The 16,020-nt window shown below is 44.3% G+C and overlaps 1 protein-coding gene across 1 annotated transcript in view; it reads right to left on the bottom strand.

Moving 5' to 3' along the window:
• The window catches only part of LOC132979980 (diacylglycerol kinase delta-like), a 46,646-nt gene extending 31,305 nt beyond the window's left edge, over nt 1-15,341 (bottom strand). The window contains exons 1-9 of the mRNA XM_061045803.1: nt 15,052-15,341; nt 5,854-5,884; nt 5,096-5,156; nt 4,716-4,760; nt 3,864-4,060; nt 1,302-1,361; nt 1,071-1,138; nt 850-985; nt 15-103 (exon numbers count right to left, since the gene is read on the bottom strand). Of these exons, the coding sequence (XP_060901786.1) occupies nt 15-103; nt 850-985; nt 1,071-1,138; nt 1,302-1,361; nt 3,864-4,060; nt 4,716-4,760; nt 5,096-5,156; nt 5,854-5,884; nt 15,052-15,071 (707 nt within the window). The 5' untranslated portion in view covers nt 15,072-15,341. The remainder of the gene's footprint in view (nt 1-14; nt 104-849; nt 986-1,070; nt 1,139-1,301; nt 1,362-3,863; nt 4,061-4,715; nt 4,761-5,095; nt 5,157-5,853; nt 5,885-15,051) is intronic.
• Nucleotides 15,342-16,020: the final 679 nt, after the last annotated feature.

The raw sequence follows: 16,020 nt of genomic DNA, 5'->3' as shown, positions 1-16,020 counted from the left end.
GAGGGTGCTGCCACCTACCTGAGATCTTCATCTTCTTCACCGTCTTGTTTGTGTTGTTGGTGACGTGAACGTTCACACTGATTGGCTCTCCATGGTAATAGATCTGAAAGATGAAAAACTCACAGAGCTCAGAGCGTAAAGTCAACAAACTGCACAAATCAGAGGTCTTAACGTCTACCCTCAGAGTGAAAAACACATTTACGTCTCAGCTTCAGGAACCTCACAGATTTTGATTTTTACACATAGATCGTTAAATATGTAAGAAACCAAACGTCAGTGTTCAAATGCACCTCTTAAAAAAAAGCAGCCAGTAACTGTTTAACTGAGTCAGCTCCTCAGATGTTCTAGATTTGCTTCTTTTCTTTAAATGAGAAACAACAACATGACCATCTCTACAACAACCTGAAAACCTTCATCACACCTTGAAAACAAATGTCACCAGGACAATCAAAGTCAAGAATCACCCACCAGGACCTCAGGAACCTCCTGGAGAACTGAACCAGACTCCTCGAGACACTCTGAACTCTCTCCCAGAACACTTAGAGATAACTAGCGGTACCTGTAACCCTCCTAACCTCCACCGGGAACCTTGAGGATCTCTGAAACTCTCAAAGAGTCTGGAACATGCAGAGTCCTTATTCTTGTAAAGACATTTCCTGGTCCGAGCTCGACAGATGTTTTGAATTAGCTCGTTGTTGGAGATTTAAATCATTTGAATGTGCATGATTAAAAATGAAGTCTAGTTCATTAAACTCGGTTCGATTATAATGAAAGTAGAAGTCGCTGTAAGGAGTGGCCTGTCTTTTTCTCCAGTCGGTACTTGTTGTTTGGTTTGGTCTCAGGTGTCACCTCTTTGTCCAGAGAGGCCTCCAGGTGCAGAGGTTTGTCCGACATCAGGAACTGTCTGGTTGTCTCTGCAGTGGGCTGAGGACCGGCTTTCTCCGGAGCGTACTGCACCTTCCTGATCACCAGACGCACAGAGTTCCTGCAAACACAACACAACACCACGCTGATGCAGAGACGGCTTGGATGGACTACGTCGCGTCAGACTGCAGCTTACTCTCCGTTACCTTTTGTGGATCTTCTCTTCAACGTTTTCTGCACAGAAAGCTTTCACTTCAAAGTCCACTCCACAGGCCTGACGACACACAACAGGACAATATTCATGCTTTTTAATACTTTAAAATGAAGCCCTGTATTTTTTTACCATTTTTTTGTTTACATTAAAAGGCAACAAATGATCTATTCCAGAAGCTGAATAAGTGAGAGAGAGCTTCTAAAGTTCAACCTGAGTGTCTTACCTTCCCGGTGTCCTCGGGGCCCGGCTGGAGGGTGACGGAGCACGGCAGGTTCAGAGGAATCTGACAACACAAGTTTAGATGTGAATGTACCTGCTGATGTATCATTTGAACTTCTAAAGATCACAACAGTTTGTTTATTCGTCATTAGATACCGACAATCACACGATGACTCATGCTTTCTCTCTCATGTGTTTTCCACAGATTCACCTCTTTCGCTCTTTAAAGTCCAAAAGATTCCGGGAGAATAACCTGGAAGCCCCTTTGTTAATCACTCACTACGTTTACATGCACAGTTAAGTGGAGCTATGGTTACAGCTCGATCCGCCATTTAATTATTCTGCTGTCCTTGTCCCAGTTTACAAGCACAGAGGGAGAATCCTTTTATTGACTGATGCAAGTCTGACTCCTGTACAGTAGGTGGCGATGAGCCGCCTTTCAGCTTGGTACTGTTGGACCTTCCTCCTGTTGACCTCTAACCTCACAAACCAAACCGCTGACAATCTGCATTTTTTTTCATCCATGTCCTATAACACTCCTTCGACCCCCGACTACATTATCTATAAGTGTTAGTCAGACTTTGAGAAAAAACGATTTTGTACGAATTAAGTTAGACTAACATGTAAACATGGGTTTAAAGGAAGGATGTGTGACATGTTCCACATAAATAAATCATAAAGTCTCTCCTGTGTAAATGTGTCTCTGAGTCATGACTGTCTACAATGAGGGAGAAGCTCGAGTCCCGCTGGCTGTGTTGTTGTCAGAGCCGTGTTTACATGGACGGGACGGCCGGCTCCTCCCCTTGTGTATAAAAGCTGTTTTAGTCAAGAACTAGAGAGAAGAAGAAGAACATACTCACTGATTATTTGAATGTTAGTAAGAGTTTTTAGATCACGCTCATTCTGTGTCAGTTTACATGAAATGTGAAGCTACGAGCTAACTAAAGAGCGCTAACATTAGCATGCTAACACAACAATGCATCTCAAGTCAAGTTTGTGGTGCTTTATGGGACTTAACTATGGTGCGTTCCTAACTCCTACGTGTGAACGAGAGGGGAGGGAGTTGGAGGTGTGTCTCTGAAGGAGAGCAGAGGCTTCAGTATAGAGGAGGCGTGGCCAAACAGCAGTTTGTTTTGGTGTGTCATGCCGTTGCCAAAGGATGACATCTACTGGATCACAAAGTCACACATTCTTCCTTTAAAAAGACCAGTTTCAGTTCACCTGAAGACACCTGACAATACGTTTCAAGGCAGACCAGACTTTTTGTTTGAACCATTTTGGACGACTGTGGCTCAGTGGTAGAGTCTGTCTTTCAACCAGAAGGTCGGGGGTTCAATCCCCAGCTCCTCCAGCGACATGTCTGATGAGGCAAGACACTCAACTCAATGGCAGTGTGTGAATGTGTATGAAAGATTTTGTTAATACTGATGGACTCTTTACACAGCAGCCTCTACCATCAGTGTGTGAATGGGTAGGTGTGACCTGCGGGGTGAAAGCGCTTTGAGTCTTCAGAAAACGAGAAGAGAACGATAAAAGCTCAAGTCTATTTAGCTTCTACCAAGGAACTACCTTTAGACCCTGAATCCTGGAAGTAAGGAAGTACAGGAAGCTGGTTATTAAGAGATAATAACACGGTCCTGATGAAAACCACAACAACTATCTACAGACAAACTGATCAGACAACAGTGAAGGAGACCCGGAAGACTTCCCTTAAAGGTCCCATATGTGTCCTGTGCATGTTTAGGCACATCTATGTGCAAAGATTAAAAGTCCACGGAAACGCAGCTTCTCCTACGTCCTCCTGTTAGCTGTAGCATTAGCTGCATGTAACGCTCGGTTCTAGCCCCCCTCGATAAAAAATTGTCAGTGCGGCGTCATTGACAGTGTGAGATCACTGATCTAAGCCCATTGGCTCGTTGTGGCCCTGCAGCTCATGTTGAAATTTCCGAGAAGCGTGCTGAGCAACTGACCAATAACGACAGAGCGCAGACCAATCAGAGCAGACTTGGCCCACGTGGGGTCTAACAGTGGGGGCTCAGCAGAGCGTAGCTGACGGACTCAGAGCGGAGAGGGAGCAAGGAGGAGCAGTACATGAAAACAGACACTTTTTTCGCACTTTAGCTATTGTGAACGTACAAAAGTAGGAACATAGATTAAATATACGAACCCCAAAAATGGCAGAATATGGGATCTTTAACACGAGAACCATTCGTCATCACCAAACAGCAACATCATTAATTCATGAAGCTGAGATAATGAATGTCAGACTTCACCATCATCATCATCAGTCACAGCACCATGTGTACACCTCAATATGAACATACAAAGACGTGATGACAACTGAGCTTAGTTACGACACTTTTGCGGAAAAAGCAGTCCGAAAAGGTCTCCTGATGAATGTCATTAAGAGGACCTACTTCCTGACAGGATGAATTCAGGGTAAGAAATCCCCTAATAAAGGTTGTTCATGTTGTGCAGCTCTAACAGAATGCATCGATAATAAATGAAAAAAGAAAAACCACTGGACAATATTTGGAATAACCACACATCACCGCAGGTTCAGTACCTCAAAGGTGAACGGATGGGCGTGTTCTCCCAGTTTCTTAATGAGCCGTTCTTGAAGGCGTGTCAGACTCTTCTTCTCTTCGGGCAACGGTGGAAACGCCTGAATGTTCGCCACAAACAGGTCTTTACGAAACGTCAACCCCAGGACGTCCAAATCCTCGCGCCCATAACGGAACGCACAGGTCAGAGTTACGAACACTGATGGGAAGAAAAAAACACAACAACACATCCTGATATATCAACTAACATGTAGAACATTTTGACGGGGCTAGACTTAAAGTCTGCTTCTATTTTAAGTCAATACAATTTATTAAATGAAGAATGTTTTGGAAAGCATTGACAAGATTTTATCAAAAATCGGAGGCTCAAGGATGCTTCCCTGAGGAACTCCACGATTCCATTAACTCCATTAAAGAGGGAGAACTAGAGGGGGATGAGAGAGTGTCATCCTCTAGTTCTCAGAACATTTCTCCCAACAGTCTCTTTTCCGCTGCCCTATCTAGTAAAGGCAAAAACGAAAAGAAAAAAATACTTCAAAACAAAAACTTAACAAGCTAAGAGCCTTGAGGAACGTTACAGACCTAGGATGAAGACTGTGAACCTTAGCTTTGACTTAGATCACATCTGCCAGGAATTCTTCTATGTAAATGTTGGTCTTAGCAGCATGTTATTAGAAATGTGGTCATGGAGGGTATTAATATGTGGATTTTTTTTTTGGGGGGGGGGGGATATTTGCGACTTGAGTAACTTGTGATTTCAGACGGGAACTTTGGTCAGCTCAGAGTGAGTATGGAGTGGTGCATTTTTCCAAAAGGTTTTCCTGGGTAACAACAAACTTCTTCAGGTTCCTCACCTTTCCTCTCCTTCAGGTACTCCGGGTCGATCAGGACAACGCCATCTGCAGGGAGAAAAGTCGACAAACGACCAGAGGACGGCTGGTTTTTACTTTGGCATCAGTTTTCCACCCAGAACTAAACAAACTAAAGAGAGCTACTACTTCAGATGAGTCGACGTCTGTTTAACATTGAATATCAGTAAACAGGGCGGCTGTGGCTCAGTCGGTAGAGTCATCGCCTTTCAACCGGAAGGTCGAGGGTTCGATCCCCAGCATTGCTCCCGCTGCTTCGGTGGCGGTGTATGACTGGATTAGTGTTGTACTTACTCTCTGATGTACATCACTTTGGATAAAAGTGTCTGCTAAGTGAATTGTAACATTGTAAACAGTGATCTCACCAACAGGCTCCACCAGGTCCACATGGTCCACAAAGTCTCTCTTCCCCAGGTAGACTGTGAGCTGAGGTAGGAACACAAGTCAGAGATCAGCCATTATCAATTCTTTGTTGTGTCTTTCAATTTCATTCAATTCAGTCCACAGAGATATTTTCTTTTGGCTTTCTTTGCATTCTTTTGTTTTGCTGTTGCACACTATAAGGCATGGGAGGGGTACTGTGTCTGCGCCCTCTGCTGGTATATTAAGTCCATTTGTACTGCAGGATGCTTTGTATTGATGTGTGCATGCTGTACAAGCTGACACACATGTTGGTTGTATCCGGCCTGGGCTGGGCTACACTCAGGTACGTGTGTCTGTGCAGGCTGTAAACATGATGTGAACGTGAAGGGGCGGCTGTGGCTAAGTGGTAGAGTAGGTCGTCTCTCAACCAGAAAGTCGAGGGTTCGATCCCCAGCTCCTGCAGCTACGTGTCCGATGTGTCCTTGGGCAAGGCACTTAACCCCAAGTAACTTCCTCTGCTTCGTTGGCATATGAATGTGTATGAATGGATGAGTTAATACTGTGTGAATGTGTAGGTGTGACCTGCAGTGTAAAAGAGCTTTGAGTCATCAGAAGACTAGAACAGAACGATACAAGCTTAAGTCCATTTTTACCATGACTGAGAACCTTCACAGACATGGTCAGGTGTGTGTGTGTGTGTGTGTGTGTGTGTACACATGGTTTACAGGAACATGTAGAACATAAAGAAGAGGAGACTCACCTTTCCATTGGGACTGGCCTTCTTAAACACTCTGAAAACAGACAGAGAGAAACGGGGTCAGGTGGATCTGAAGTAGAACGTTTTATTCATTCATTGGAGGTAACATCAGGCTGAGCCGTGGAGGTATGGACAGATTATTATGACCACAGGCCCTGGACACAAACTCGCCTTGGACCCCGACCTACACACGCACTGCTCGTGTCCTCTCCAAGTATACACAGTTTGTCTGCAGAATAACAGAGGCTCAGCCACAACCACACAGCACGTATTCCTCTGAAATTCTTTTTAGGTAGTAAGTTTAATAATCCTCTAACCCGGTCTGGGTTCTTCTTCATGATGGAATGTTAACTTCCTGTTGAGCATATTTTAACAGATAAAACATTCAACAAAATGTGGAATTTCCTGATGTTATGACTCATATGAGCACTCTGTCAAAGTTAGTGTTCCTTCCTTTTGTAAAATAGTTTGCACAAAGAAACAGCTGTTCACTCGCTCTCTCTCTCTCGTTGACAGTCCCTTCCCTGAGAAACCTTGAAAAGCAAGATGGCATTTAGTCCAATATTTTAATAGCAAAAAAAATGAACATATAAATTACATACAATAAATCTTAAGGCCAGGACTCCCATTGGCCAGGGACCCACTCTGCCCATGTGGTGCTCTGTGGAGGGGGAGGAGTTTGGTAACCTCTCTTTGCAGATCATGTGGTTCTGTGACGTCCGGCTGGTTTGAAGGTAAAACATGTTCTATGGAAATATGGTGGAGTAATGACTTCCTAAAAAAGAGAGTGAAGTCAAACGCCCTCTGGGAAACTTTGCTCTCATGTTTCTTGATGAACGACCTCGAGGCTCCAGATCCTGTTGGGTCTGTTTGTTTTTATAAATCTCTGCTGTGGACTCAGACGTTTCTTTTATGCTCAGCGTTTCTGTGATCGTTACCTGAGGCGTTAAAAGAGTCTTCATCATCATCCTCGTCTTCATCACTATCAGGAGCAGCTTCCTGTCTCTCTGAGCTTTTCTCTAATGCTCTCTGGCAATATCACCCCCCCCCACACACACACACACACACACACACACACACACACACACACTCTGTGTTAATGTTGTCATAAATTAGCCGCTGCGGCTCCATTAGCGTTCAGCTTCCTCCTGAATGGACCTTCATCAATCAGCAGCATCAGGACGCCGTATTACCAGAAACCGCCGGGACTCCTGGGAGCTCGCTCAGCAGGCAATTAGCTGCTCGCCAACATCTCAGAGCGATTAGTCCAATTAAACATGAACGCTGGGAGATCTCAGCTCACGAATCAAAGTTAGAGAACATCAAGTGATGAAGACGACGTGGTCAAACCAGAGTTCATGTTCTGATCTTTCATTATATTCATGTTTTTACTGATCACTCCCTCAGTTGTAGCTGCACAACATTTAAATTATTTTATTTATTTTTTAAAATCATTTAAATGAGAATCTGATCATGAAAGTCTGCAGATTATTCACAACATGTCTCTTTACTGAACACATGACGAACACTGAAGGCATCACGAGTGGACCTCTGATCGACTGTGGAGGACGTCGTCAGAGCCACGCCCAGATTTCAGAGATCCTTTAACAGTCATCCGGGCTGAATCAGCTTCTCTGTTATTTTGGAGAGGTACATTTTTTTTAAGGTCTCTGTGTTTCGCCCTGTTTTCCAGTCGAGAATAACGGAGGCTGTGTCGGACATAATAGAAAAAAGTTTTGGGTTCCTATAGATCAGCTGGCTCATGTCATGACGTGCAGTCAGAAACATTTCCCCTCTTTTTTTCAACAGGCTCACATCAGATGATGCATGTCGCCTGCTGGGTGTCACGCTGCACCTCCATGATTCCCTCAGACAGACTTTGCTTGTTCATGCATCGCTCCAAACCCTGAGGCTGGACAGTGACTCTCAAACTGTCACAACCTAAACTCATCCTCTGTGAACACACGTTTCACCACCTTGAAAATGAAACAACAGAATGACTGATTACTGTCACATCCATAAGAAGAACAGTCTGTTCAGCTGGGAAAACCAAAACAAAGATGTCCGCCTAGTTTATCAAACCCACTCCAGGGGCAGCTAGGGGGCGCTGTACGATGCCACTCGGGGACACCACCTTTAGTCAGGGTGTCATTTCCATCAGAAGAATTTAACATCACAATCATTCATTAAATATTGGGGCACTGGTGGCGCAGTGGAACAGTGGTTAGTGCGCGCCCCATGTACGGAGGCTGTCGTCTCAAGCGGGCGGCCCGGGTTCACATCCCACCTGTGGCCTCCTTCCTGCATGTCATTCCTCTCTCTCTCTCTCCCTGATTTCCGACTCTATCCACTGTCCTATCTCTCCATTAAAGGCACAAAAAGCCCAAAAATAAATCTTTAAAAAAATATTAACCATCAGTGTCAACACCGATGCTGTTCCCATGGTAACGGTAACCGTGTCATGTCCTACGTTGGATCTTATTTGTTCTCGTTATCAAAATCGTCTCGTATATTTCTGTGTTTATCTAAACTAATGAACGTGTGTTATTTATGGATGTTAGCCTTTCAGCTAACCTCTTCAAAATAAAACAATAAATGAAACATCTGACCCTCTCTACTCTTCATTCATCCTGAACAGACGATCACGTGTCTCAGTGGTGAAGATTAGCTGAGCTCGCTGCGTTGGTTTATTATAAAGACTGTCTGTATGTTCTCTGCATCCTGTATGAGAGGACAGTGAAGACCCTGAATGCATCGCGATGAGAGCACTCAGAAACATTAGTCCAACAACACAGAGAGGAAGAGGAAGAACATGTAAACATGATTAAAGATTCATTCAGAGGACACACACACACACACACACACACACACACACACACACACACACACACCAGAGAGACACACAGACACCACAACTCAACGACTCAGCATAAAAAACAAATGTTCAAAAGATAAGATTCGATATGATAGAAGTCACAATAAACAAAGTTTTGTTTGTTGATATTCTCCTCGTGTGTGTGATGCTACCTGAGTTCAAAATCAGGAAGGATTTTAAAACTGCTGCAGACTGAGCTGAGCTGAAAGTCTTTCTATGTGATGTTTCACACTTAAATGTAGAAATCAAGTCTATCCTCTGAAAATAACTCTGTGAGTCATGACTGTCTACAATGGGTGTAACACCCGAGTCCCACTGTCTGTGATGTTTTCAGAGTTTTCAGAGTCCTATCTTCACTTTGTTTACATCGCCCGGACGGCCAGCTGACTCCTCCCCTCGTGTATAAAAGTTGTTTAATTGAGGGACTAGAGAAAAGAAGAATAACATACTGTACTCACTGCTTAACTGTGTTTCTAGATCACGCTCATTTCAGGTAAATTTACATGCAGTGTGAAGATACGAGCAGAATAAAGATCGCTAGCATTAGCATGCTAACACAACAATGCAGCGCGAGTTGTTTTGGTTTCATGCTGGTGCTCAAGGGCGACATCTGCTGGATCAAAAAATCACATATAAAGCCTTTAAAGGGATACTTCACCATGAAACATGAATCTGTATTGACATTGGGTCATATACAGTTGCAGGAAAAAGTATATGAACTGTTTGGAATTTCTTAGTTTTCTGATTAAATTGGTCATAAAATGTGTTCTGATCGAAATCTAAGTCACAATAGACAAACACAGTCTGCTTAAACTAATACCACACAAACAATTATATGTTTGTTGAACACAACATGTAAACATTCACAGTGCAGGGTGGAAAAAGTATGAGAACCCCTAGGCTAATGACTTCTCACAGAGCTAATTGGAGTCAGGACTCAGCCAACCTGCAGTGCAATCAATGAGACGAGATTGGAGGTGTTGGTTAAAGCTGCCCTGCCCCATAAAAAACACACTTCCGTTTTGAGTTTGCTACTCTCACGAAGCATTGACTGATGTGAACCGTGCCTCGAACAAAAGAGCTCTCAGAAGACCTACCATTAAGAATTGTTGACTTGAATAAAGCTGGAAAAGGTTACAAAAGAATCTCTAAAAGTCTCGATGTTCATCAGTCCACGGTAAGACAAACTGTCTATAAATGGAGAAAGTTCAGCACTGTTGCTACTCTCCCTAGAAGTCCGTCCTGTAAAGATGACTTCAAGAGCACAGCGCAGAATGCTCAATGAGGTGAAGAAGAATCCTAGAGTGTCAGCTCTTACACAAATCTCTGGCACATGCTAACATCTCTGTTGACGAATCTACGATACGTAAAAACACTAAACAAGAATGGAGTTCATGGTGAGGACACCACGGAGAAAGCCACTGCTGTCCAAGAAAAACATTGCTGCATGTTTGATGTTTGCAGAAGAGGACCAGGATGTTCCACAGCACTACTGGCAAAACATCCTGTGGACAGATGAAACCAAAGTTGAGTTGTTTGGAAGGAACACACAGCACACCAACATCAAAACCTCATCCCAACTGTGCAGTATGGTGGAGGGGGCTTCATGGTTTGGGGCTGCTTTGCTGCATCAGGGCCTGGACAGATTGCTATCATCGACGGAAAAATGAATTCCCAAGTTTATGAAGACATTTTGCAGGAAAACTTAAGGCCATCTGTCCACCAACTGAAGCTCAACAGAAGATGGGTGATGCAACAGGACAACGACCCCCAAAGCACAGAAGTAAATCAACAACAGAAGGAAATACGCCTTCTGGAGTGGCCCAATCAGAGTCCTGACCTCAACCCGATAGAGATGCTGTGGCATGACCTCAAGAGAGTGATTCACACCGGATATCCCAAGAATATTGCTGAACTGAAACAGTTTTGTAAAGAGTAATGGTCCAACATTCCTCCTGACTGTTGTGCAGGTCTGATCTGTAACTACAGGAAACGTTTGGTTGAGATTATTGCTGCCAAAGGAGGGTCAACCACTTATTAAATCCAAGGGTTCACATACTTTTTCCACTCTGCACTGTGACTGTTTACATGTTGTGTTCAATAAAAACATGAAAACATATAATTGTTTGTGTGGTTTTAGTTTAAGCAGACTGTGTTTGTCTATTGTTGAGACTTAGATGAAGATCAGAACACATTTTATGCAGAAAACTAGGTAATTCCAAAGGGTTCACATACTTTTTCTTGCAACTGTATGTAGTAGAAATGTGAAATACATTTTGAAGTTGGTGCCTTCTTGGCCGATAAAAGACAGAAAGTGTATTTTTGGCTCATGTGGATGAAAGACACCAAATCCCAGAATGCACAGCACCACAGGCCACTCCCACTAAGGTCCTCTATTTCCAGACATTTTCTACAACACATTTCGTCGTTGTCGGTTCTTCTCAGCTTTCTCCATAGAGCCTGTTAGCATAGCTTCCAAACAATATGGCGGACGTTAAGTTTAGATTCTGGGAGTGAGTTCCCACCCACTGATCTGTGATTGGTCTGTAGCTTCAGTGGTCGAAAATATGAGGAACTAGCGTTGTAGTTTCACCCCGCTAACCGCAACAGCTTCCAGTGATGCAGAAATCGTCATCTTGCGTCACTGGAAGCTCCTTTACAGACTCAGAAATACAAAGATTTCACATCTCAGGGGAAAATGAGGGCGGGATGCACGACCATTCAAAAATACTACCAGGTTTCTAATGATACAAAGATTAATGCTAATGGGTGAAGTATCCCTTTAAGAGAGTCTGTGAAAACAATGATCAAAGATTTGCTTTGTGCTTTTTAAACCTGAAATCTTTCCTCTTCATATCCATCATATTCCAGCTTTTTTCCTTCCTAAACTCAGAGGACGTTGGAGGTGAGCCTGGACGCTGACATAATAAAACTCTTGATGACTTGGTGTGGACTCTGTCCTCTCTGTGAATGAAGCTCCTCTGATCGATCGGGACTCTCCCACAGAGATACAACACTAACTGACGGATCAATACGTGATTGTTGTGTCAGCTGAAGACTCCCCCGACGCTGAGCGTGCTGCAGAGCCTCACGCTGACACCTGAACGCCACCCGAGTGCTGCACGGCGACACCGACTGAGAACAACAGGCGCCGTCACTTCCCACACATCCACAGTGTCACATCATTCACACGTTAGCACCTTTTATTCTCGGTCCTGTTAAAGGGGAGGAAAAGAAGACGGAAAATAAAATAAAAAAAACATCGATTTACTTCACAGTTTACGGAGATATTTTTAACTTTTCAACATTTTCATTTCACATATTTTAGGATCTAAATGACTAAAGGTAATTATTCCCTCCAGAGATAAATAGCTGATAGGTCACTCTCTACAAACACACCACACAAACAGATTTGACCTCACAGGACGGAGGAGTTACCGCTCTCCCTCCATCTAAACTGGTGAGTTTGCTTTTAAGAGTTTTTCTACTATGAATTTATTATAACAACGACAGGATGCTCACAGGAACTTTAAAGCAGCAGTATGTCACCCTGCCCCCTAGTGTTTAAAATGAGTACTGCAGTCTAAATTCTAAACATCATAGAGAGCTGTCTCCCCCCCCCTCCTCTGTAGACTCGATGCTCTCACAGGTCACCATGTGGTGGACTCTGAAGCTTCAGTGTTTATCCAGCTCTGCATGGGTCTGTAAACCTTTCTGTGTTCTAACCTCTCTCCATTTTTCAAAAGCATCTCCAATATTGATCCTAACGTGTTTAAGAATCAACATTTAACAAAGTAAAGATCAAAAATAACTCTGAAAGGATTCACATTAAAGGAGCAGTATGTAACTCTGCCCCCTAGTGTTTAAAATGGGTACTGCAGTCTAAACATCATAGAGAGCTGTCTCCCCCCCCCCCCCCTCCTCTCTAGAGTCCATGCTCACACAGGTCACCATGTGGTGGACTCTGAAGCTTCAGTGTTTATCCAGCTCTGCATGGGTCTGTAAACCTTTCTGTGTTCTAACCTCTCTCCATTTTTCAAAAGCATCTCCAATATTGATCCTAGTTTGAGCACGTTTCTGCTCGTGGAGCTTATTAGAAACATGCAGAGGCTTTTTAGGTCGGGTACAATCACTTCTATCTGAACCACTTCTCTTGACCGCTTCCATCGCTGCAACACCTGTTGACCTGATAACTGCTCTCATATCTGACAAACCGAGGGGCGTCCAAAACGGCCGTGTGGGGGCGTGTCTTAAGAGCGCCTACCTTCTCTGGTCCAAACAAATCCAGAGCATTCAGGAGCAGAATCTAAAGTTAGAAGGAGGACATACTGACTGCTGCATTGTTGTCAGAGAAGCCAGAACTTCAACATGTTTCCTTAATGATCAGATAGTAAGATACCTTTATCATCTCACTCTCTACACATCTCACTGATTGGACCTTTAATCTGTTCTGTGTAAACTTCCTGTGAAAATCAAATGTTTGATTCTCAACAGACAGTGTTTCAGTAACGTGTACTCCTAAACGTTTGGTGTGAAGGGTTGGAGCTGCTCTGTATGTCGAACTGATCACACTGAGCTCATTAATATTCTCCTGACATGACACACTCGCATCATTCAGCCCGCAGACACACACACACACACACACACACACACACACACAGCTCTGATTTCAGTATCAGCAACATCATCTCAAAGTAAACAACAAGCGAGTTTGCAGCCTACTCATCTCTCACACACTCTGATGTCACCTCTCTCTCTCTCACACACAGACACACACACACACACACACACACAGACACACACACACACACACACACACACACACACACACACACACAGACACACACACACACACACACAGACACACACACACACACACACACACAGACACACACACACACACACACACACACAGACACACTATGACATCACCTCACACACACACACACAGACACACACACACACACACACAGACACACACACACACACACACACACACACACACACACACACACACAGACACACACACACACACACACAGACACACACACACACACACACACACACAGACACACTATGACATCACCTCACACACAGTGACGTGATCAGTGAAGTTAAATATGTTTTAACTTGTTTATCATATAAAAAAAACATGTTTAGTATCATGTCACATATTTTTCCACCTGTAGGGGGCAGCGTTCAGATTTTTGCTTACAGTAGACTGAAGCTTGAAGAAGAATATGGACCAAAGTGTTTACAGTGCATCCTATATTAAAGGAGCAATATGTAACTCTGACCCCTAGTGTTTAAAATGTGTACAGCAGTTCAAAGAGAGAGCTGTCAGTTCTGTTTGTGAGACGAGAAACAACGGATTGGTTGAGTGTCGGCAGTATTGCGTGTGTTGTGGAGTTTGATCCATTCTGATGCAACATCAGAGCGTCAGACTTTCACTCAACAAAAACACTAAATAGTCAGTTTTCGTCTGCGGTTGTTGTGAACGCTCAAACGAACTCTGGTCTGCACGGGGGTCTCGGTTTGCTTATAAATGAGTACATGATCCGAACCATACGAAGGAAGTGGACCAAAAAGCAGTGCATTGTGGGTTGAATTTGGCCGGATACTTCAGAATAAATAGCAAATGTCAAATATGTTTGCTGGGCTTGGCTAACGTTACGTTAGCATTGCTAACAACACGAGCCTTCAGTCCTCCTTGCAGCTGAACGCCACAAGTGAAATGTGGTCACACATCACTCCTGTTGATCGGCCATGTTTAACCCGACTCAGCCGACATTTAACTTCATTTAACATCTCCATTTTATAGCTCTAAATAATATCCAGCGTTTTGTAAAAGAAGCAAACATTAGTTCATCAGGCGGCCATGTTGGACGGACTTTGACTTCACATCTTCTTCTAACCGTCCATTTTTTTTCTCTGAATTTTCTGAACTTGATTCAGAGCTACTTCGATGAATATCTGACTGACAAAAACCAGGATCAGGATCAGCTGTTGATTAACCAGTCTGAACCTGCTCATTACTTAAAATCAGTGATGTCATCATTCCTTAAAGAGACAGCAGGTCATCACGTCTCCAGTCTGTATGTTAATAAAACAAGCAGCGGTGTTCTGCTCACACACGTCACAGAGCGCGAGGTTCTGACAGAACGTTATGTAATGTTACAGCAACACAGTGTGTGGTTCTCACAGAACACACACACACACACACACACACACACACACACACACACTCACCCTCCTCTGTGTGAGGATCCGACAGCAGCAGAACAAAATGAAAGACAAACACAAAGAGAAAAGGCGCTCGGTCTCACCTGGTTCCTTTATCTCCCATCCTGACAGCAGCGACGAGCCGAAGGCAGCCGGACACAGAGATGATGGAGGAGGAGGATAGGGGGATGCCGTCACCGTGGAAACTGAGCGGAGGATGTCTCCCTCGCTCTCTCGCTCTCTCTCTCTCAGGAAGTCGTGTTCATGCCGTCAGATACTCCTCAGCAGGAGGAAAAAAAACCTTCATCTGAGCTCCGACACGCTGCCCCTCCTCCCCTTTGACTCTCTCTCTCTCTCCCTCTCTCCCTCTCTCTCTTCTCTCTCTCCCTCTCTCTCTCTTCTCTCTCTGTCTCTGTCTCTCTCTCTCTCTCTCGCTCTCCTCCCTCTCTCTCTCTCTCCCTCTCTTTCTCCCTCTCTCTCTCCCTCTCTCCTCCCTCCCTCTCTTTCTCTCTCCCTCTCTCTCTCTTCTCTCTCTCTCTCTCTCTCTCGCTCTCCTCCCTCTCTCTCTCTCCCTCTCTCTTTCTCCCTCTCTCCTCCCTCCCTCTCTTTCTCTCTCCCTCTCTCTCTCTTCTCTCTCTCTCTCTGTCTCTCTCTCTCTCTCGCTCTCCTCCCTCTCTCTCTCTCTCCCTCTCTCTTTCTCCCTCTCTCTCTCCCTCTCTCCTCCCTCCCTCTCTTTCTCTCTCCCTCTCTCTCTCTTCTCTCTCTCTCTCTCGCTCTCCTCCCTCTCTCTCTCTCTCCCTCTCTCTTTCTCCCTCTCTCTCTCCCTCTCTCCTCCCTCCCTCTCTTTCTCTCTCCCTCTGTCTCTCTCTCTCTTGCTCTCCTCCCTCTCTCTCTCTCTCTCTCTTTCTCTCCCCCCTCTCTCTCTCTCCCTCTCTCTCTCTCTCTTCCCCCCCCCCCCTCAGACTCATTAGCAGTAAAATGTGTGAAAACACCCCGAGGACAGGTTTTATTTCAGTGTGACGTTAAGATCTCGCTGACAGCTGGACTCTGACCTCGCTCCACTTCATAAAAAC

This window comes from Labrus mixtus, chromosome 9, assembly GCF_963584025.1.
Source record: "Labrus mixtus chromosome 9, fLabMix1.1, whole genome shotgun sequence".
NCBI classification, from domain to species: Eukaryota; Metazoa; Chordata; class Actinopteri; order Labriformes; family Labridae; genus Labrus; species Labrus mixtus.
This window is presented reverse-complemented; position numbering and strand designations above follow the sequence as displayed.